The 24090-nt window shown below is 38.8% G+C and overlaps 1 protein-coding gene across 2 annotated transcripts in view; it reads left to right on the forward strand.

Annotated features, from left to right (window-relative positions):
* Positions 1-6940, forward strand: part of LOC126174640 (myoneurin-like) — a 136941-nt gene extending 130001 nt beyond the window's left edge. For both annotated transcript variants that reach the window (XM_049921050.1, XM_049921051.1), the window contains one exon: positions 6046-6940. In XM_049921050.1, the coding sequence (XP_049777007.1) occupies positions 6046-6477 (432 nt within the window). In that variant the 3' untranslated portion in view covers positions 6478-6940. The remainder of the gene's footprint in view (positions 1-6045) is intronic.
* Positions 6941-24090: the final 17150 nt, after the last annotated feature.

The following is a 24090-nucleotide window of genomic DNA, read 5'->3' on the forward strand; positions in this document are numbered from 1 at the left end:
ATCCTTATCATGCAGACATAAATTGATGAAATTTTTGAAATTCTTATACTGAGCAGGTGAACCATCACTAAAGTAATGTTATTAATGTTTTAAATCTTTTTCTTTAAATATGCTATTAACTTTATTTGAAAGGCATGAACAGCAATCATATCATGATGGAGACAGATTGCTGATCATACAAATGATAATACTCTGACATTCTTTGCCACCAAAATAGGCAAGAAATGGATGTAATGTGGCCGGACTATTCTCCCAATGAAATCCTTGCACAGCATCTTGAACAACAAATGAATAATTCTCTGCAGAATCCATGAATATAATTAATTCACTTTCTGTAAGATTTCCTTTTAGTTGTTTAACGTAAAAACGTTGGTGTTTTGACACAAAGTGATGGCTTATTAAACCGGTACTTTTCAAAATCAGCGGTTCCATGAAATCATCAACAGTTTTCTGACATGTCTCAAATGTGTGCATCAGTATGGACCCATTACTTGTATTCCAGTTTTTCTTCAGAGTCATAGTTTTTAAAAGGATGATCGAGAAAAGCCTCTTGTTGGATTTTTCCTGGACATTCTTTACAATGTTGCAGCATACAAACTTTTGATTCCAAACTGCATTCAGTTTCTTTTATCAAGGTTGCTGAAGCCAACATTAATTTGACATTTTTGATTAACTGCACAGACACTACTGAATTTGATCCAGAAGCACTAACTGTAATACACCATTTCGACCAGTGCTCACAAAATTTTGAGAACCCCAGTTTATTGCCATATTGTTTACGGTAAGCAATGAACATCTCAATCAGGTTACAAAGTAGCTGGCTTTCTTGCTTGTGAATCTTTTCCCCTTGTATTCTTACTGCAACACAATCCTTTTTGCCAGCACATAAATGAGAAAACTGATCTTAAAAAAAAGTGAGAACATTTTGTTTTATTTCAACATTGAGCTTTCTCCCTTTCCAGTTTGCAGGTGTTGCCAAGATCCCATCTTCCATCTTTAGTTTTCTAGCCTTCGTCATTTTAGTTGAAACAGCAACTTCAGCTGTTTTTTCAATAGCCCAGTGCTTTGGGTCTGAATTTGAATTTTACTGCAACTGCTTGAAGTCTGGAGCTTAATCTTAAGTTCTTCAACTACGATGTCCATCTCTTCACATTTTTGGCACTCTTCTGTTTGTATTTGAGCAATATCTACTTGGCTTACAGCAGCAGCTGTGGCAATTACCTTAGTAATGCTGCCTTGGGCTTGCTGAACTTTGCACTTTATGTATCCCATTGAAACCCTTTTGCTGATTCGTTGGTTACTCTCCAAGTGATGATAATGAAGTGCAGTAAAGCAAGCATCAACAACATTCATGTCTACAGTGGATGGTGATTCTTGCTCATCCTGGTGGGATGATTCTTTTTGGGCCACTTTAGGTCTGCATTTGGTACAAATTTTCCAGCCAGATTTAAAAACTTCATTATGAAGTAACTTCAACCTATTAGACATTGCAATGGTTATTGGCATTCAAGCATCCTTGATTACATATTTTTCTTTACCAAACAGGTTGCAGCTAGTCTTTTTGCAAGAATTGAAATTTTGTCATCAACAAGGCATTATGGTATGACAAATTTGGAAATTTTGCGGTAAGTTCCTATGGGAGCAAACTGCGCACACACACACACACACACACACACACACACACACGTGCGCTCGAGGGAGGACGTGAGCCTCCAACAGGGAGAGCTGCACGAACCGTGACAAGGCGCCTCAGATCAAGCGGCTACAAATTTGGGCATCTTCAGTAAAATCTGGCCCAGAGCTATGTTGTAGAAGCTCCTTGTTCACTGGTGTGACATTTTCTTAATTGATTGCAGGTGACTATTTCCGTAATAGAATGGTGATGACTTATCATAATCAGCTCCATCTGATCCACCAAAGTAGCAGGTTGCAAGGGTTTCTTGGCTCCTTTTATACAATAGTTTATTAACCTACAAAAGCAATTTTGAAAGCTCATGAATATCCTGGTTTGAAGCACAGCAGATTCAGACTTGTTTGTATATAAAGTATACAAATTAATGTATCAAAATGTATTGTTTTAGTGCATACCTCCAGCTGCAACAATGATTATTGATTATTCAAACACTCAGTACCCAACACTAAGATTGTACAATGTCAACACCGAAGATTATACTGCACTGAAGGCTGACACTGTGAAAACTGCCAATATTGAATGCAACAATTGAATGCGGTGATTCAGCAATGTATCACTGCTGCAAGGGTAGAGTGTTAAAAAACTATTGCTGCTTTATAATGCTGATAGGAACTGAGTGACAATGCATATATACACCCCCATGCATTGTAGGCTTAAAATGTTTTAAAGCAAGGTAGTGTTCCATTATGATCTTCTAGATTTTATAATTGTAAGAGCATTTTCGGATGTTTTATTATATTTATAGTCTATAGTTTAAAATAATGTAAAAACACTTCTCATTAGCATAGTTACATTTCCTAATCCACGGGGAAATCTTATACTGTTAAAAGACACATTTTTTTTATTTACAACTTCATATTGTATTAATTTTTTGTATTTCTTGATAATCCATTTACTCTACTTTTTAAAGGTATCCTTACTCATCAGTATACAAGATCCAAAAATTAAACACTATAGTTTTCCAGCTGTGGGGAAAAAAAAGGACTGAACTAGACACAGTTGAGATATTGCCCCCCAAAGTGTAGAAAATTTTGGTCAACTTTGCAGACGCATATCTTTTCATCTAGGCATCCAGTGTTAATTAAATTTTATCCACACACAGACATCATAGTTATAAATAACCTTCTGAAGTTTTAGTGTGTTTGGTTGATATGAAAAGTAGCAGTGGTTGGTCAAACTTTGGCTCTTGGAATAGTGCGATGAATTTTTTAGCCACTTTAGAGGCTTTTGTCTATATTTAGGTATGGCTAAATCCCTAATTTTTGCCATGGTGTGATTCTGCATAAAAAATTGTCTGTGTATATTAAATCAAATCAAATGACCAAATGTCTGCTAGAATCTTTAAAAAAAGCCTAGCAAATTTGGCACATTTGCACCTTCGTATGTGATGCGAACATGAGTAGCCTGTCTTTGAAAGCTCCTTTTTATTCAACCACTGAAGATATTGGACTGAAATTTGGTATATAACCATCAAAGACCATATGGAACCTTCACACCAAATTTCATTAGATTTGTAGAGGGTCAAGTGTGGACACTTTTTAATATTGGTCCCATTGACATGGAATGACCCATTTGCTGTCATGGTGTGTGGGATAACCGATAAGAGTGCTCCTGCTGTCATACAAAATCATGCCCCAGACCTTAACTCCAGGTTGTCCAGCATGCAGACAGGTTCTAAACTGGCATCATCCTAACCAACAAAGCAGAACCAGTCCTCATCAGAAAATGTAAAAGACTTCCACCCTGCTCTCTAATCAGCTCTCACTTGACACCATTGAAGTCGCAAATGGGTGTGGTTTGGGGACAGTGGAATGCACACTACTGGGTATTGGGATTGGAGCTGTCATTGAAGTAATTGATTTGTAACAGTTTATCATATCACTGTGGTGTCATCTGCTACTCAAATTGCTGCCACAGATGCAGTATGATGCACCAGAGCCATATGCCAAACAAGGTGGTCTTCCCGCTCGGTAGTGCCATGGGGCCGTCTGGAGCCCAGTCTTCTTGCAACCATACAATTCTCATGATCACTGCTGCCAGCAATTATGTACAGTGACTACATTCTTGCCAAATCTTCCTGTGGTATCGCAAAGGAACATCCAGCTTCTTGAGTATGACCTTGTTGTCTCAGTGAAGTGTTGATAATGGCGTCTCTGTCACCTTACAGGCATACTTGATTAACATCCACTCACTACATACAATCTCAAAGGTAATTAACGCTCACAACTATTAAGCATGTGTTTCAAGCAAACCTGATTTGTATCCTCAGTGGTGATACTAGCGCCACTCTTATGCGAGTGGCACAAAATCTGAATGGACATCATCATTCAGATATAGACACATACCTACCAGCTTTCATTTATGTCGCACAACTCTTTTCTGGCATTGCAGTTTTTTTCTGTCAGTGTGTTTCAGTATTTCTTTTTTTTTTTAGATTGAAGATTTGTTTTGTGTGGGAGTGACCTGGTCAAAAGCCCACTTGGAATTAGCCAATCTTATGTTCAAGTTGTGCTTGTGTCCTTGGAAGCAAGCATGATGAGAATACCTTGTACACGACTTGGAGATACTTCCATAGTTATTTACGTCTGTCCTGTGTGTGTGTGTGTGTGTGTGTGTGTGTGTGTGTGTGTGTGTGTGTGTGTGTGTGTGTGTGTGTGTCCTGAGAAATCTTAGACAGTTGGGATAGCTCAGATAAGTATCTCGTTAGCTCACTGGAGTTGTCATGATTTGTCAGATTCAGTTTACCGTTATGCTTTTTGAAATGTAGACTCTGTGGTGTGTATCCATGGATCTTTCCTTTGGATGTCTTGTGAAAGTCAGATGTGTTGTGTTCTCTGATGTTCTTTTCGATATAGTCAAGCTGAGTATGTGATCAGGGGGATTTTGGATTTCATTGGAGCTAATGTTTCTGCTAGTTACTATAAACATCCCACTTCCTGGGTATTTAATTTATCTTTTCAATATACATTCTTTATGTTGGAAATTTCCATATTTTTAAAAGAAAGGTGAAGCTCTGGGACGCTGTGAATGATTTGTCAGTTAACAGCTAGTATATTAAGATTGTCAGACTATATATTTGCTATACTAAATCAAACAATGGAAAACCCAGGATGAAATAATGACAATATTATGAAAAGGATAGATTGCTACTCACAATATAGTGGAGATGTTGAGTAACAGACAGGCACAACAAAAAGACTGCTGAACAAGTAAACAATTTATATTCAGAGATAACTGTCGCAAGAAGTGTGACTAAATATAAGTTAAATGTTTGACACTACAATAGCGAAGTCACAGTCAGTAATTTTTTTTTTTAAGAAAATTTTATGTATTATAACTATGGCTTCACTATTGTAGTGTCAAATAAACACTTAAGTACACATTTGGTCAGAGGGCCTTCTTCTGAATTAGACAACATGCAAACACAACTCACACACATATGACCACTGTCTCCGGCTGCCAAGGCCAGACTGGCAGTCTGGCCTCCGCAGAGCTTACTTGTTTAGCAGACTTTTTGTTGTGGCTGTTTGTGACTCTATATCTCCAATACTATCAGTTTAAGTGGTGAATTGTCAATCAATCTAATAAACTCTCATATGCATTTCCTATTAGTCTGTCACCAAACTGACCATTTCCATTGTGTACCAGACAGAAAATTTGACAGCCTCAATTTATGGTCTCCGCATGACTTAATATCAGAGGACTCCTGTTAGTTCTTAGAATGATATTGCAAATCTACAGCTGTTGTGGAACAATACAAATGAGATGAGCTGCCTTCACCACTTCCATCAGTATATGGAAAGAACTGAGAACAGAATAGTCTCAGATGATGATGGTGCCAACATGGTTGATGATCCACAATGGAGTTCAATTCAGCCTTTGATTGTTCCCAGAATGGTCTCTTCTATGTATTAATTGCATATTCAATTCATTCTACCAAGCTTTTTCGAAATTCCAAATGCAGATTTCAGCTGATTGTGAACAGCAGCAAATTATTTGATCAAGATTCCGGACTGGCAGCAGTTCCTAGGTCTATCTGCTGTGCTAGTGTTTGACTGTAACACTTTATAATGGATAGCACAGAAACTGAATTCTCTTATGGATGCTTATTACTAATGTTACTCTACAGTAAAATAAAATATTTTGGAAAATAATTTTTTCTGGAAATGTATAATAACCGACAGACGAGAGCACAAAACCTACCTAAAATTGCAAATGATGTTGTAATAATGTACAAGAGTGTGCTGCGTAATAACATAAATCTGAATTTTAATTGTTTTATTCATATTTTGATTTACAAGAATAAAATCATATGAATTCTGACATTACATAAAAAAATCTTCATTTGGCAGGGCTGCAGCAGTGGTGAGTCTGGATATAACAACTCGGAATCAAATCATCAAGGTCAAGAAAATGTAAGCAGCAGGACAGATGGAAATGCTGGTGTTAACACACAGCAAAATTCGAGTGCACCACCCTCATTTGGTTTCACTAATGCAATTCACCATCCTTCGTTTGACTTTCATCACCATCAGATTTTGGCTTCTAGAGCAGGTGGTCTCTCTCATAAGGATATACATCATACACATATGCATCACCAAAGCCCTGCTGCAGCAATGGCAGCGATGATGCTCGATCCTCGTCTACATGCATCTGCTGATCCTGGAAGTTCATATAATGGTCAACCAGTTCCGCCACCACCCCCAGTATCAGCAGCAGTTCCAACAAGTCAACAAAGTGGGAACCATCAACAAGTTGATTATCCTTGCATGCCTCTGTTTTAAGTGTTGGACACCAACGAAAGCAACACCTGAAACTTTATCTTTGGGGTGTTGCGAGGAGGAAGAGGAGCAACTCAGATGTTCAGGAAGAGCTTTTCAGTAATGAAGCTAAAATTCAGATAACTTCTCCACTTCAGTGATTCATGAATGGCCAGCCAAATATATATTATAATTTTTATTGCTGAATTTAAGTTTTTTCGTTGTTCATTGAGACAAATTATTTAATAGAAATTAGTGAACAGATTTAAATTAATTAAATCTTGTTACATAGTTAAATTAAAACATCTTGTGCGGTGTGAATGAAATCCTGTGAAAAAATGAAATGGTTGGTACTATATGAAAGAAAAATTCATTCTGCATACTTGGATACGTTGTCAACATTACCAAAAAACATAATGTGAATTGAGCACTACTCTGTACCGTGTTAATATGTGTACAAAGATATTGATATGTCACACTAAGTATAAAAAAAATTTCACATAGTACCTTTTCCTTTTTATTTGCAAAACCTACTACACAGCACATCTTACTGGTTAAAACTGTGTCAGCAGACACCACTGTGGGGAAAAAAATTGAAAGACATGATACAAGTGGTATTTTATTTTTTGAAAGCTATATATTTTCAAATTGTTTACAAAAGAACCTTATCCCCTTCAAAATGCCCCCCTTTACAATTAATACATTTGTTCCACCAGTGTTTCCACAGTTCGAAACATTTTTTTGCAGTCTTTTTAGATATGGCTGACAGCTCCTCCCTCTTTTTTTCTTTCTTGACTTCTACAGTGTTGTCAAATTGATGCTCCTGTTCACATGTGGAAATAAGAAAAAGTTGCACAGTGCCAGGTCAGGTGAGGTGCGTAACGTGTGTGGGGCAGTGGAACCAGGCCATTTTAGCCAAAAACTGTCTAACAGAGATGTATGTGTGTGCAGGTGCGTTGTAGGGGTGGAAGAACCAGTCTGCTGTCTGCCACAAATTGCTGAACTGAGCTCCAAGATAACACATTAATCTCTGCCAGTTGATCAATTGTCTGTGAGCACAAGACCTTGAATTTTCTCAATATTTTCATCTATTAGGGTAGTTGATGGGACGCCCAGAACACAGTTTGTCATCGTTCGACATGTTGCCATTTTTAAATCAAGCAAACAATTCTAACACGTAAGTTTTTCCCATAGTGTCAACTTGGTAAGCTGTTTTCAACATTAAAACAGTCTCAATAGCATTTTTACTGAGCAGAAAACAAAACTGATAGCTGCATATTGTTCACTGAAACCTGCCTTCATAAAAAAGAAACAAGAAGAAAACCTGCTAGCAAAAACAATCACTGCAGACAAATAAAGCAAGCCAGGTCGACAGCAGAGGTGGCACTGAACTGGCAATGAGATGCACTATACACGTCTAGCGGCAGGAATGTACACTACGCAAGCTCCACCCATGACAAGATATTTTCTTGTGAGACATTGCTTCATTTTAAACTGTTCAAGTTTTATACAGGGTGACTAAATATTTATCAAACTCTTATTTTCGCTGACTTCTTATCCAATATCTTTTAACACAATTAATTCCTAAGGATTAACTAGAAAAAATTCATTGCTAGAGGTAATTGAGGAGATGCTTCATATATCTATGAGAGCTGTTCAAAAAGTATCCAACTTTTTGGATACAACTGTTTAACACTACTCACCTTTAAAGTAGTCCCCTTCAGCTTCTACACACCTCACCCAACACTGCTGCCATTGCTGGAAAGCCTCATGTGGTATGGTGCATAGCTTCTCTGTAAAATTCTGCATGCCTGCCCTGTTCTGAAATCTGGTCCCTTTCAGTCTCTTTCACAGTTTAAGAAAGAAACCAGAAGTCACTTGGTGCTACGTCAGACAAAGGGAGGTGACAAATCTCTTGGTAGTACTCTTTATTGACAGTAGTTCCTTCTGGGGTGTACTTGTGATGGAACACGCCATTGGTGTAAAAAAAGACACGTCAGCAATTTTTTTGGGTCTCAGTGATGGGGGCTTCCACTGCGATGACTGGAATTTTGTTTCTGGATGATGACGGTGATGTTGGTTTGTGGGGTGCTCAACATTGTGGTCATCAGCACCCGTACGAGTTCCCAATCTTTTCATTTACAGTGTCAGCATTTCACAAATGATGATGAGGACAACACAAATGCCTAGTCCCTGAGTGGAGAAAATCCCAACCCGGCCAGGAATTGAACCCGGGACCCTGTGATCCAGAGGCAGCAATGCTAGCCACTAGACCATGAGCTGCAGACTTTGTTTCTCGGTCATACCTATAAACCTCGGACTCATTACCAGTGAGCACTGTGTTAAGAAAGTTGGGATTACTGTTCACAGTATCCAGCGTGTCCTGTGTGATCTCCAAATGAAGCTACTTCAGTTCGGTTGTTTGCAACTTTGGCCAAATTCTGCTGAGATCCTCCAGAGGTCCAAGTGTTCTGTTAAAATGGAATGAATGGATCCAATATTAATTTTAACTTCATCTGCAAGTTTTCTGATCATAATCCATCTGTTCTGCAGCACCAGAGTCCTTAAGTAATCTACAACAACCTCATTTGCATGTTGAAGGGCCTTACTGGAACTGCTTCACTCTTCACTGATGAGCAGCCATCTGTGAAGTGGTTGTACCCCTCCTTGATTTGTGTGGTACCCATTGCTTCATCCCCAAACACTTGTCGAATCTTGCAGAGTTTTTCAACTTGAGAATTGCCGAGCTTAAACAAAATTTGATGCAGCAACCATCTTCCATTTTCTGTCATTTTGTCCACAGCACAAAATCCGGCAACCAGCACATACACGTGTTCACTTGTTAACAAGCAGCCAGCGACTGCATGTGCACTACATACACTTACAAACAGAGCGCATGTGTACCCCGATACCACTTTTGGTTTTAACTATATGAAGTCAGACACTTTTTGAACTCTCAATGGTTTCCTGATAAAAAATGTAGTATTACTGACATCTTTGTTCTGAGTCCCATTTCCAAACCCAAATAACCTTGCAGAAATCACTCCTACCATAAAGCATCTGCTTCATATGATCATGCTTGACAAACTGGATTTTTGCTTTTTTTATTCATATGTTGGTATCCATAGAAAGGAGAAAACTCAAGAACATTTTAATAATTTTCAATTATGATAATTTGGATTATTCTACCTAAAATGAACAACAAAAGTCAATTAGCAGAAAAACCACTATTTAATCACTGAAATGTGTCAAAGAACACCTTAATCTGAGCCCACTAGAATTTGAAGAGGAGATTTGTCTGTCTATGATCTCTCAATTGTGGACACAAGTAAAAAAAAAATCAGCACGCTGTTGAAAGATAAAAACTTACATGCACACTGTCAAATGGTGCCAAATTACTCTGATCCTAATCCAATGATTTCTGTTTTTCCAATCTATTTTGTTTACTGATGTAATCTACCACATACAGGAAGAATTCTATAATAAGAGCAACAAACACTTCTGTGATGATAGCAATTTTCATGCCAAATTTCTTGAAAGGATTCGATAGCCATGAAGCTTTTCAAAACATACTTCAACCATGCAAGGAATATGCATGCTTGTGATGCAGAGAAATGGTTGATATTAATGTGATATTCTACTGCTCTTCAACCTGGTTGTGCAAAAACAGTGTGACATGTATGGTGAGCAGTGTTGACTGACCTTACTTGATTCCCCGCAGGTTTCTTATGTGGGGTTGTAAGGACTGTCGTATAATGCATACCAGAAAATACACTATGTCCAAAATTAAAGCAACAAATGGAAATTTTGCAAGGTTGCATTTATTTTGCCTCAAAACAATATGACCAGGTGATAGTAAAGTAGAAACAATGTAAAGAATACAGAACGTACACAACTGCAACATGTATAACTATAGACGAAAATGTTCTTTGCCTTTTCCAACTTAACAGATTTGCACACACATTCCAACAACAGGTTAATGCGCTCCTTATGGGGTGTGACCACCTCACAGCAGCAATACAGGCCTCATGACGTCGAGGCATGCTACAAATGACGTAATCAATAACACCCATACTTCCTGCAGAGCTGCTCATACGTCTTGGAGAGTGGTTGGTGAATGGTGACGTGATTAAACCCATCTCCCTAGTGCATCCCAGATATGTTCTATGGGATTCAAATAGGGAGAGTGAGCAGGTGACATCATGCATGCAGTCTCTTCTGTTTCCAAGAAATTTTCAACCACACAAACTCTACGAGTTCAAGCATTATCAACCCTCAGTATGAAGTCTGAGTCATAACAACTGCACAAGGTCCCAAGATTTCATCACAATATCTGAAAGCAATTAAACCTTGCCGATTCACTCATACAATTTCACGATGAGGTGTTCAAGTGGTCATAATACCCGCCTATCCTCCTCGATATCGGTCTCTCTCCAAAATGTTTGGGCTTCGAAGTCATGTTCCACGTTTCCTCCAGATGTGAATCCATAGAGAATTGGCACCATCTTGCCCTTACAACCAAATAATGGTCCTCTGTTTCTGATGTCACATGGTCGGTCCTGTCCTGATCTTTGAGATCAAGTATATGTCTCTATAAACTATTGCCACTTCTGAGAAACAACAGAAAGATTCACATGAGTTTGCAACTATACCGCTTCCTTTCTTGCTATGACCCTCCACCGCAGAGAGTCTGGTATGCATCTTCTCTGTGCCATACTGCACCATGTGTGACTGTGTACAGTGATTGTGAAAGTGGGACTACCCAGCAAATGCTGCCCTCTTTGATAGATGCTCTGACATCATTGCTGGCATGGTTGACCATTAATAGGAGTGCCATCTTTGAGGACATGATCATATGGACATCTGTTGACAGTTTTTATATCATGAGTTAAACAAAGTGTGGGGCGGCGGGTGGAATAATTGTTAATGTTCCTATTATTCATTTAATGCTGTTGTTTGCCGTTCTCAACACTGGCTCTCTAACTACAATATTGGCAACCAGAAAGTGATTAGCAAAACGTGAAGCCTGCAATTAGAATTCCTAGTGCCCACTTCATCTGAAAAATACATTTATAGCTACAGTTTATAGCTCTGAGGAATTAGGAGATTGTCTGGGATTCATAATCAAAAACCATTCTCTCTAAAATGTTCACTATATTCTGAAAGTCACAGACCAAAAAGAATCCACACAATCCAACTAGCAGAGCAGTTCAGAGTCTAATGCGCTGATGCAACTGTTCAAATTAAATTTTTAAGTGAATGCTCGCCATAATTTGATGATAATGTTCATCAAACGCCATGCTAATAATGGTAGAATGTCTGTCCTGCGGCGGCACGTGAAAATATGACATACGCAAACTAAAGATAGATCATTAAAGTCATCCCAAAATTAACACTTCACTCGAAAACGATTTCATGGTTACGCGTATCCCGAGTAACTTATTACTGCATCCGAGGCTGTTTATATCAACGATACCGACGTGACGCGACTCCCGGTACAGAAGGTGTGCTAATCAGCGTCTGAAGAGAACTGGGGCCTACTTCTTTTCGCGCGGCGTTCTTACATATAAAGCCGCGGTGCGGACGGCTAAGGGAACGCCTGATCAAATCTGCTCTCCCGACTAGCCGCTGGGCTAGTAATGCACCAGTTTAAGTTATCGAATAAATCATTGCTTCCTTTGCTGATGGCCGATGAATCTTTCAATTTAATTGTGCAATCAGCACACAAGTAAGTAATCATAATAAAACTCTGACATGGCTAAGTCAAATATTTGGGCGAGAGAATTAATTTAATTACACTACACGCAGTAGACGAGCTCTGAACTTGCTCTTTGGAGATACGCTATAGCTATAGTTTTATAGTTATTCTGTTGAAACTTCTCACATTTTTATGATTATAGCAGATCTCCCTTCTACTTAAATTTAAACATCCTAGCTTTATTTATTCGCCTACTTAATCTATCTTGCTTCCTCAATTTCTAAGACAAAAACCAGAAAATCATGAATTTCAACTAAAATTTTAATTTGTGAGATCCAGAATACTGTTTCTACTAAAGTATTATGCAAAAGGAATCTAAATATAAATTTTTAAGTTTCTAGCTCTTTTCTGTTGCGCCAATGACTTTTACAGAAAAACATCCAAATTTCGAAAATGGTTAAAGTTATTGAACTGATATCCAACACATATTGATTTTAGTATTACTCCTGACATGCCAGAAACATTTCAGGTTATTTACTTCATTTTAAAGTATTGTGCAATATTTATGACGTCAGAGCTAGTTACAGCAGACTAGGCTGGCACACAATGGAAAGACTGATGTGAATTTTATAAGGCGTGAGTATGCTGCTTCCCTACAAAACGATGGGGAAATAGCAGTTTGTTGCTTTAATTCTGTACAGCAGTGTAATTGATATTTGAATATTTGTTGCTCTTCAATAATAATAAAAAAAAAAACTTCAGAGCAAACAAACTTTTAATAGTGTACAAAGATGACTGTGTGCTTTGTTCATCTGATTTAATTATGTCTGTTAATACCTACAGAATGAGGTGTCATAGTGATTAACACACTATTCTCATAACAGGGAGAAACAGTGTTCAATTTCCCACATGGTCATACTGGTCATAATGAATTCTGTGAATAGCTCCAGATTACTATCAGTGCAATTTCTTCAACAAAACGATAAAATGTTTTATGAAGCTTTAGGTACAGTCTGTTTGTAACTATCCTTCCTAATAAACAGGTAATTCAGAAATGATCATGACAACAATAAATGCAGGTTAGTGACAATATTACAGTTTGAAAGTAATATTTTCACTAGTCTGTGGGGCCCCTCGACTGGCTGCTTGACTTATGTATATGTTCTGTTGTGGGGCTGGACACAAAGCTGTCCCTCTACACCTTTCAAACCGGTACGAGGTATTGTCCATTGCTGACAATACATATGAGCCAGCATGGGACACTTCTTTTTGGACTCTGGGCCAATCTTCCTGAAAGGTCAAAACAATACTTGCATTAGTGTGATCATCGTGACCAACATAACTACAGATGTTAATTCTGTTACTCCTATCTGATCAAGGACGAACCTATCTTGTAAGTTGTTACTCTGTTTTGTGTTGAACTTGTCTGTGTTGTGATGCTGTAACAAAATTATGCTTAAAGACTAATGCAGTATCATCAGTCAATCTTCAAGTATATGCATACAGTTTACAATAAAAGGAGTACAGGGTCATAACAACATTGATCGTTAAGTGTACAGTGTTCAAAGATTTGGAGGTCAGTCTGCCCATACAACATTATGCCTTGTCATATAATAATACGTCCACAGCTCGTGGTCTAGTGGCTAGCTAGCGTTGGTACCTCTGGATCACGGGGTCCTGAGTTCGATTCCCAGCTGGGTTGGCGATTTTCTCCATCTGGGAACTGGGTGTTTGTGTTGTCCTCATCATTCCAAATCATCATTCGTGAAAGTGGCTAGATTGGACAGTGCACAGATTGGGAATTTGTACGGGCACTGATGACCATGCAGTTGGGCACTCTACAAACCAATCATCATCATTATTTCATAACACAAAGACCACCAAAATGACCATGTTCCACAATGTTCCTGGATGCAATATGTGTTGCCACCTCTCGCCATACAAGGATACATCCAGAATCACTAATTAGAGTGAATCTGTTCTCATCCGAGAAATGCATGTGACCCCACTCATTTGTCCAATGCTCATGTGAAACCCAACTCCTCCATCCATGAAATCCAGAAAGCAGTAGATCTCAGCACCCTGATCAATGCTGTGTTACTTGATTTACAGAAACATTTGATACAGTTCCATGATGTTGCCTAATAAAGTACGAGGAAACAGAACATCAGACCAGCTGTGCAACTGGATTTAAGAGTTTCTACCACACAGAACACAGCATGTCATTCTTAATGCAGAGAAATTTTTAGACAAAAAAGTGATTTTAGGCATACCCTACAGGGGTGTTATAGGGCTATTACTTTCCACAATATGTATAACAACCTAGAGGAGACTTTTCACAGGTGAAGCTGTTTTATAGAGAAGTCAGTCACAATGCTAGAAAACTAGCGAAATGCATGAAGATCTGCAGAGGATCAACATTTGGTGCAGGGATTGGCAGTTGACTTGGTGCAGGGATTGGCAGCTGACCCTCAACATAGACAGATGTAATATTGTGCATAAATAGGCAGAAAGATCCATTATTGTACAACTGCAAAATTGCAGAACAATCACTGGAAGCAGTCACAGCCATAAAATATCTGTCAGTATGCATATGAAGCAATTTAAAGTGGAACAATCGCATAAAACTAATCGCAGGTAAGGCAGATGCCAGGTGAGTTTCGTTGGAAGAACCCTAAGGCAATGTAGTCCACCCACAAAGGATGTAGCTAACAAAATCCTCATTTGACCAATAGTTGAATACTGCAACTCAATTTGGAATCTGTATTAAACGGGACTGACAGAGGAAACAGAAGAGATTCAAATAAGACTAGCACGTTTTATTAAAGGTTTATATATAGGAAGCGCAGAAGTGTGTCAAAGATTCTCAGTAAACTCCAGCGGCACATACTGCATGACAGGCGTTTTGCATATGAGGTGCTTTTTAGAGGAGGTAAAGAAGTAAGAGGGGCAAGAGACAGGAAGGGAAGTATTAAGAGGCAGGAGAAGGGAAGGGAAATAGCAGGAGACAGGTAGCTGTCAGAAACAGAAAAAAAAATTGTTGTCTTACAGTAACAGTTACAAACTGAGAGACAGTGGAACATGCAAGAGAGAGAGAGAGAGAGAGAGAGAGATGCACCGGTAAGGAAGTACAGGGCTATTACAAATGATTGAAGCGATTTCATAAATTCACTGTAGCTCCATTCATTGACATGTACATGTGGTCATGACACACTACAGATACGTAGAAAAACTCAAAGTTTTGTTCGGCTGAAGCCGCACTTCAGGTTTCTGCCATCAGAGCGCTCGAGAGCACAGTGAGACAAAATGGCGACAGGAGCCGAGAAAGCGTATGTCGTGCTTGAAATGCACTCACATCAGTCAGTCACAACAGTGCAACGACACTTCAGGACGAAGTTCAACAAAGATCCATCAACTGCTAACTCCATTCGGCGATGGTATGCGCAGTTTAAAGCTTCTGGATGCCCCTGTAAGGGGAAATCAGCGGGTCGGCCTGCAGTGAGTGAAGAAACGGTTGAACGCGTGTGGGCAAGTTTCACGCGTAGCCCGCGGAAAATTGGCTCATGCCAGAACTGGAGACCAACAGCGCCGACTTCATCTTTCAACAGGATGGTGCTCCACCGCACTTCCATCATGATGTTCGGCATTTCTTAAACAGGAGATTGGAAAACCGATGGATCGGTCATTGTGGAGATCATGATCAGCAATTCATGTCATGGCCTCCACGCTCTCCCGACTTAACCCCATGCGATTTCTTTCTGTGGGGTTATGTGAAAGATTCAGTGTTTAAACCTCCTCTACCAAGAAACGTGCCAGAACTGCAAGCTCACATCAACGATACTTTCGAACTCATTGATGGGGACATGCTGCGTCGAGTGTGGGAGGAACTTGATTATCAGCTTGATGTCTGCCGAATCACTAAAGGAGCATATATCGAACATTTGTGAATGCCTAAAAAAACTTTTTGAGTATTTGTATGTGTGTGCAAAGCATTGTGAAAATATCTCAAATAATAAAGTTATTGTAGAGCTGTGAAATCGCTTCAATCATTTGTAATAACCCTGTACAATGGGATAAATGGACAATTTGTTGGAAGGGAACAAGTGAGGATGAGAGCTTGCACAAGTTTAACTGAGGGGAATGCCACAATACAAGATGGGGCTAAAGGTACAGTGCCAACCTGCACAGTTCAAAAAAGCCTATGACTAATAGTGTGAAAGGGGGGTTGTAATAGTATATTGTGGCATGCAGCACATTCGTTAATCAGGTAAATGAGTTTGTGGTTAGTCACAGTTTGATGAGCTTGTTCATGCAAACAGGCAGCAGGCTACTTGTTAACCCACATAGAATGCTGTGAAGTAATTGCAAATAACTGTTATATGATGTGGCCTTGGGTATGCTGATGGCTGAAGAGCAGGAAGAGGTGGTGGTTGGGGCCTTTATGACATGTCTTGCACCAGAGGAGGGCAAAGGGAACGATCAGTGCTGTGAAGGATTAGAGGTGATGGAATACTACTACAGAGGACGGGGGTAATGTTTTGAGTATGATGTAATCCATCTCAGGGCACATCAAGAGGCAGTCATGACACCGGTGAAGGGTATATGTGTGTGTTTTCATTCCCTAGATCTACATCTATAGTCTGTAAACTACTGCAAAGTGCAAGTAAGAGGGTACATCCCATTGTGCCAGTTGTTAGGATTTCTTCCCACTCCCATGAAGCACCGAGGGTGGGCCGAATGATTGATTGAATGCCTCTGTAACTAATCTAATCTTGTCATTGTGATCCCCAGGTGAGTGATATTTCAGGGGTTATAGTATACTTCTAGAGTCATCATTTAAAGCTGGTTCTTGAAATTTTGTAAGTAGGCTTTTTCAGGATACTTTACGTCTATCTTCAAGAGTCTGTCAGATCAGTTTCTTCAGCATCTTTGGGACACTCTCCCATGGACCAAAGAACCTCTTGACCATTCATACTGCTCTTCTATGTATATGTTCAATTTGGTACAAGTCTCACAACCTAAGCAAAGTACTAGAAAGGCTTGCACAAGTGATTTGCAAGCAATTTCCTTTCTAGAGTGATTGCATTTCCCCAGTATTCTTCCAATAAACTATACTCTGACATCTGCTAAGTCCCCATAGTGCTCAGAGCCATCTGACGTCTGCTTTACCCACGACAGACTACTTGATCATTACATTTCATATTCCTACAAAGTTTTACACCCACATATTTGTAGGAGTTGGCCAATTCTGACTGTGACTCATTCATATTACATGATATCAGGAGAAGGATACATTGCTACTCGCCGTAAAGATGATCTGTTGAGTTGCTGACAGGTACAATGAAAAGTCTGTAGCACATTGTAGCTCTGGCTAAAGCGTTCTTCAGTAAAGAAGTCACACACACACAAAAGCAAACACACTTCATACACACAACTGCTACCATTGGCAGCAGGGTATGGAAGGGGTGCGGAGGGGAAAGGGGGGGGGGGGAGGGGAAGGGGGGGGGGGAGTGCGCAGTCCGCCAATCTCGTCAGACCACAATCTAGTCCCTCCATGCCCCATCACATAGTGCTCTTCTCTTCCCCCACCCGTACCCTGCCCCTTTCACACCCCATTCCAGATTGCTATTCATGAGACACTCACATTCTGGTCAGGGCTGCCAGTGGTAGCAGTCGTTTGTCTGAGGTGCACTTGCTTGTGCGAATATGTGTGTGTGTGTGTGTGTGTGTGTGTGTGTGTGTGTGTGTGTTTTCTTTGCTGAAGAAGGTTTTGGCACCAAAAGCTATAATGTCTTTTCGTCTTTTCATTGTGCCTCTCTCAACTCAATGGGTCATCTTTAAAGTGAGTAGCAATCTATCCTCCTCCTAATATCATTAATATTCCAACCAGGAGTTTCTATTGCCTCTTTCATTGATATTACAGTCATAGGATATCACATTTTTTTCATTTCGTAAAGTGTACAATTTTACATTTCTGAATATTTGATAAGAAGAGAACTGATTAATGACAGGTTCAAAATGGAGACAACTTTATTGGTGTCTCGGAAAGAAATAGTGCAGGGCTTTCATTTATGATATAAATGGGTAGAATACTGAAACTTCCTGGCAAATAAAAACTGTTTCCCGGACCGAGACTCGAACTTGGAACCTTTGCAGGAGAGCTGAAGTTTGGAAGGTAGAAGATGAAGTACTGGCAGAAGTGAGGCTGTGGGAAAGGGTTGTGAGTCGTGCTTGGGTAGCTCAGATGGTAGAGCACTTTCCCATGAAAGGCAAAGGTCCCAAGTTCGAGCCCCAGTCCGGAACACAGTTTTAATCTGCCAGAAAGTTTCATATCAGTGTACACTCTGCTGCAGAGTGAAAATTTCATTCTGGGTAGAATACTGTTCTGGCAAAATGGCAATATATTTGGTTAACCAGTGCTTCTGGCAACACATGTTGCAGCTGAAGGTGCCAAAGGACTTGAGACCTAGCAAGTTGGGGTTTAACCCATCTGTTATGTTTTTTGCTCCCAAAAATAAGTATAATTTTTTATGTGATATATTATGCGGATGCAAATGTAAAACTTTTATTCATGCAAAACCTCATTTAAACTTGTAGCTAAGTTGGTTATACTATATTCCTGATTACAATAATACAATTAGTTTTCTGGAAGCCTTAATTAAAAGATACAAATTATTAATATTATAACATCATGTAATGGAATAACTTTGTGAGGTAATCTGTAGCACAGGAAGTTTTTTCCCAAATTTCTGTGGCATCAAAAGTTCAAATCCTCCAAATTTCAATCACCTATTTTGATTTAATGTCTATAAAATTTTGAACTCTGATAACATGCTTTTACTGCTGTATTTTTTTCTATATCAAATAACACCTCTCACTAATTGATTCAAGCAGCAATTAAGGTTTCAAATAACTCAGAATCATAAAAGCTTTATTTCAAGATGTATGCCACACTTTTAAACAGCAGGTTCCAAAAACCGTGTAATAATAATGTTCCGTGTAATGTTGTGAACTAATAATCTGAAACATTTTTCATAAACCAAACAACAGCAAAGTCTTTAAGTCCTTGCAGAACACCAAAATCTAACCTAGCCAAATTCCACAGCATTGTGTAATTTCCAAATTTACATCATGTTCCTATACTGTCTTTAAATAGTTGCCCCCCCCCCCCCCCCTCCCAACTTCAGCACCCTGTGACTGGTCAACTTATCAGTGACAACTCTATGCTGGATCACGTTAGAGTCTGCAGCCTGCCAGCATACATGTGATATCTCAATGTCGATTTGTGTTAGTGAACACAGGTAATTATGCCGGGTTATGTTAGAGAGCATGTCCGACTAGTGTACCGCTAACAGATTGCGAATATCAGCATATTACTATTGTAATGTTCACATTCCTTTGTTGATTAAAGTGACCCCTTGTGCCACAGCATAATATGCACAATAAGTATATTTGAAAATAATATGAGCCTGTACAATGCAATTTCTCTTGAACATTTCATGTGGAATTGAAGCGTCACCCATCCACCAGTGTTAGCCCAGTTTGCAGGTGAATATAAGTTTAATTTAGTTTGTTTATGTATTTTTGTAATATTTTTGTAATAGCTGTGAATTATCTAAAGTTTTTGTATTTTTTGTATTTTTCATGTACGGAGAGGGCGGCGCAACGAACGGAGACAGCATCTTCGCTGCCGCGACCAGAGAGGAAATTGCTGGCCACTATACGTCGCGGGTCGACAGCCAAAGAGCAACAGATGATCCTGGAACCGAGTTGTTGCGTCGTGCTTCTAAAAACTGAAAATGAAATTTTGTACTCTTTTTGTATACAATGACGTCATAGAGAGCTTAATCTTATTGAAAATGTTAGTTCTAGTTTGTCAACGTTCAAGTTCACAACTGTATGTAGGAAGCTAATAAATTGTGGATGCTACTAAAGTTGAAACACGTGTTCTGAAGATGTATTTATGGAGAATTATGTGAACTGATTAATAATATGTTTGACAAGATTATTGGATTTTGACAGCGTTCATCGCAACTTCGAATCTCAAAAGTTTATTTAATGTGTGGTTCTAATTTCGATTAAGTCAAGATAACGTGTATCAATACAACCTCTGAGGAGAAACAAACGACGTCTAAAATTGAAAAAGTTTACGCAAAAACCAATTGGCCCAAGTGACGAAATTCTTTGCTTACGACTCAACTGATGTTTTATAGTTTCGTTCAAGAACCATTCTATGACAATTTAAAAAAAAGAATATAAATAATATTGAAGTGGGTTGTAACTGACGTAGGTGACGAAGTCTGCACATGGTCATAGGTCGAAAGAAGACCATTTATAAACAAACCTATACGTCGTTACACTACACCGTGGCGACCTTATAAACAGGACTTGTGTGCAACTAAGGCACACAGGTACGAAACAAAACATCAAGAGTCCTTCGGAAGTCAACGCGAGTTCTCGTGGAGCCTTCACCAGCCAGCGGCGACTTCGCGGGTGTGGGCATCTGACGGAGCGCAGCTGAGCAGTACGGTCACGCAGTTATTCCACGAGAAGGCGCATCTGTTGGGCAGCAGCTGAACGCTGCAAACCCCGACAACCCTTTTTCTCCCTAAACTAACAGGCCCAGTACGTCAGCTGCGGGGCGTTCCTCCGGCTGGTATTAGAGGTGTTGCTGAGGGCTTCGCCTGTCTACGGCGGTGCCGGGCGTGGTTGCAGCCAGTGACGTCTCCGGTGTTCGACTCAGCGTCCTGCCGGTTGCGGAAGTGGGGTCGCAGTATCTCAGCGGCTGCATCGACGGCTGTTACATCTGCAGCCCATAGCAGCACACTGATCATCGAGAACTACAAATTACAGTATTAGTGTCCGGTGAGTCTGTTTCAAGTTGGAAGTGGAGTGTTGTACATAGGGAGTGTGCTTTTACAGGATTGTTGATTACAAGTCTGCGTGTGTAACTAGTTAATATCTTACAATAATGTCGGGAAGTGAAATGTCAGACGAAGAGCAATCTATGTCCGATAGGAGCATGAGATCCCTTTTTAGGGCGATCGCTAAATTAAAACAATCTAACGAAGAATCTACTGCTAGATTAAAACAGGAATTAAAACAGTCTAACAAAGAATCTACTGCTAGATTAAAAGAGGAATTAAAACAGTCTAATGAAGAATCTACTGCTAGATTAAAAGAGGAACTAAAACAGGAATTAAAACAGTCTAACAAGGAATCTACTGCTAGATTAAAAGGGGAGCTAACAAAATCTACAGACAGGTTACAGGAATATCTTAATGAAACCAGTCGAGAATTAAGTGATAAAATAGAGGCTTCTAAATTTGAAATGCAGGAAAAACTAGTAGGACTTAGTAATAAGATTGCTGGTAATTGTAAAAGGTTAGAAGAACATATCCAGGAATCGCGTGAGGAAAAAGCTCGTATGCGAAATGATATTACTGACTTAACCGAGAGACTAGATAATGTCAATATCTTAGTTGTAAATGAAATACAGAAAAATAACGATATGTTACGAGATGAATTTTCTATGCAAACAGAAACTGTTCGTAGAGAATTATTAGACTCTATTAAAGAGGTCTCTACCAAACCTGTAGAGATTTCTTCAATAGATAATGTAGAATTAGAGACATTAACGCATCAAGTAGAAAAAGATCATACTGAAATAGAAAACATGAAATTTTTAATTACGGAAATATGCAGTAACCTTGAGACCTCCAAAGATAATAACATTGACGAAGGTACAGAGCGTTCACATCGTGAACACAGTGAAGAATCGATATTAGCTAACCGCGTATCCCATACAGAAATGAGAATAGAGGAAATTACTAAACGGTTATCGGAATTAGATAATAATGAAAACATTTCAAGTAGTAGAAGTAATAATGTAATCAGACAATAGTCGCATCGTGGTTGCTAGCTCGAACGACAACAATATAAATAAAGAAATCACGGCAAGCCAATCTGATGCAACTCCGTCTCTGCAATCTAAACAAAATCCAACTATGTCTCTCGCAGAATGTTTGGATGATATAACGACAAATTCAAATGTGGCAAGTCGATTTCCTGTATTCAAACCAGGAGGCGAACTTCACCCTATAATCTTTATAAAAGCTTTTGAAACTTCATTATCTCCTAAATGGAGTAATGAAAAAAGGATTCAATTTGTAATAGGACATTTAGAAGCAGAAGCTGCGGAGTGGGCAGTACTGCATAGAAATGAATTTAGGGACTGGGATGATTTTGTTAAGCAGTTTAAACAACATTATTGGTCAAGAGGAAAACAACAACACTTAACTTTAGAGTTGCTAGACCCTCCTCCATATTCTAAACGGTGGGGAGGTTATAGGAATTATTTTGAATGGCATTTAAACTGTGCTAAATTAATTGAAGAACCAATTATTGAAAGTCACCTAATACGAGTCCTAATTAGTAGGTTACCGTATTATGTAAAGGAAAGAATGATAGAAAGAGAATGGTCACAACCTTGTGAATTATTAGGATATTTAGAACAGTTAGATATACTTAACAGAAAAAGGGAAGACGAGAAATTTAGATTTGGTAGAAATGACAATCCTCGAAATAATAATAATTCAAAACCACGAAAATTTAACAACAACAATCATAGCCGGTTTTGTTATATAAAACGTCAATCTAAAGATAAAGAGAGCCAACAAAATCATGGTAATAACTCTAAAATGCGGAAATTACACAATAACGATCATGAGATAAACCACCCTCAAGTAATTAATGAAGGTCAAGTTGTAGGTGACGTTATCATAGAAAGTTCAGAAAACTGGTAAAGTCCTTTAGTACGGGTCAACTAAAGGGAACTGTTAGTCGAGATTATACAAGACCCAATTGCAGTTTATCATTAAGCTGCCAAATGGAAGGTAATTGGCAACAAGATTTACTTCAGGAAGACAATAAGTATTTTATCGAAAGAATTATTCCAGCTTAAAAGAAAATATTGGAGTTTCCCAGCCTTACCTGTAACTGGGGTGAAAATTATAGGAGTTACTGGTAAAAGAAGTCAAAATATTACTGAGGAAGTTTATTTAACTTTTGAAATTGCTAAACAATTAATTGCTCACTCTGTACTTGTCATAGCCAACTTAAATGTGGCCATAATTTTAGGTATAGATTAGCTGTGTAAATATAAAGCTATATTAGATTTTAAAGACTCTTCCTTAACCATCCATAAGGAGGCATGTGCTTTTAAAGTGAGGTTTTCTGATAATCGAGTACCTGAAAATTCCTACGAATCCTTACAGATTAAGTACACACAGACCATAAACGTATTAACAGATTTTAGTGATCTTGAATATGAAGTATACCAATGTCAGGCTAGTAATAGTATTGAAACCGAAGTGAAAGAAAAATGTTATTCTACGAATTGTCTATCCGAACAAGAAAAGGAGGAGTTGGAATCTTTGTTGTTAGAATTTAGAGCCGTCTTCTCAGATGAACCGGGGAGAATTAAAGATTACGTTTGTAAACTTAAGATTAAAGATCAAAAACCATTCTTTAAGAAACCTTATCCTATTCCAGTGCAATTCAAAGAACCGACTAGTAGAGAAATAAGTAAAATGCTAGAACAAAACATTATCGAACGATCATGTAGCGCTTTTAACAGTCCTTTGTGGGTAGTTAAGAAAGCTACTGGTGGGGTACGACTGGTTCTGGATGCCCGTGAATTAAATAAAATTATAGAGATGGAAAGAGACAGACCTATTCCTATGGAGGACGTACTTCTTAAGATTGTTGGTTCTCGTTATATGAGTACAATGGATTTAACTGCTGGCTACCATCAAGTAATATTACACCCAGATTCACGGCAATATACGGCTTTTCTTTTTGAAGGCAGATCATATCAGTTTCAAGTTTTACCTTTTGGACTTAATATATCAGTGTCAACTTTCATTAGGGCATTAGAT

Source organism: Schistocerca cancellata, chromosome 1 (genome assembly GCF_023864275.1).
Source record: "Schistocerca cancellata isolate TAMUIC-IGC-003103 chromosome 1, iqSchCanc2.1, whole genome shotgun sequence".
NCBI lineage: Eukaryota > Metazoa > Arthropoda > Insecta > Orthoptera > Acrididae > Schistocerca > Schistocerca cancellata.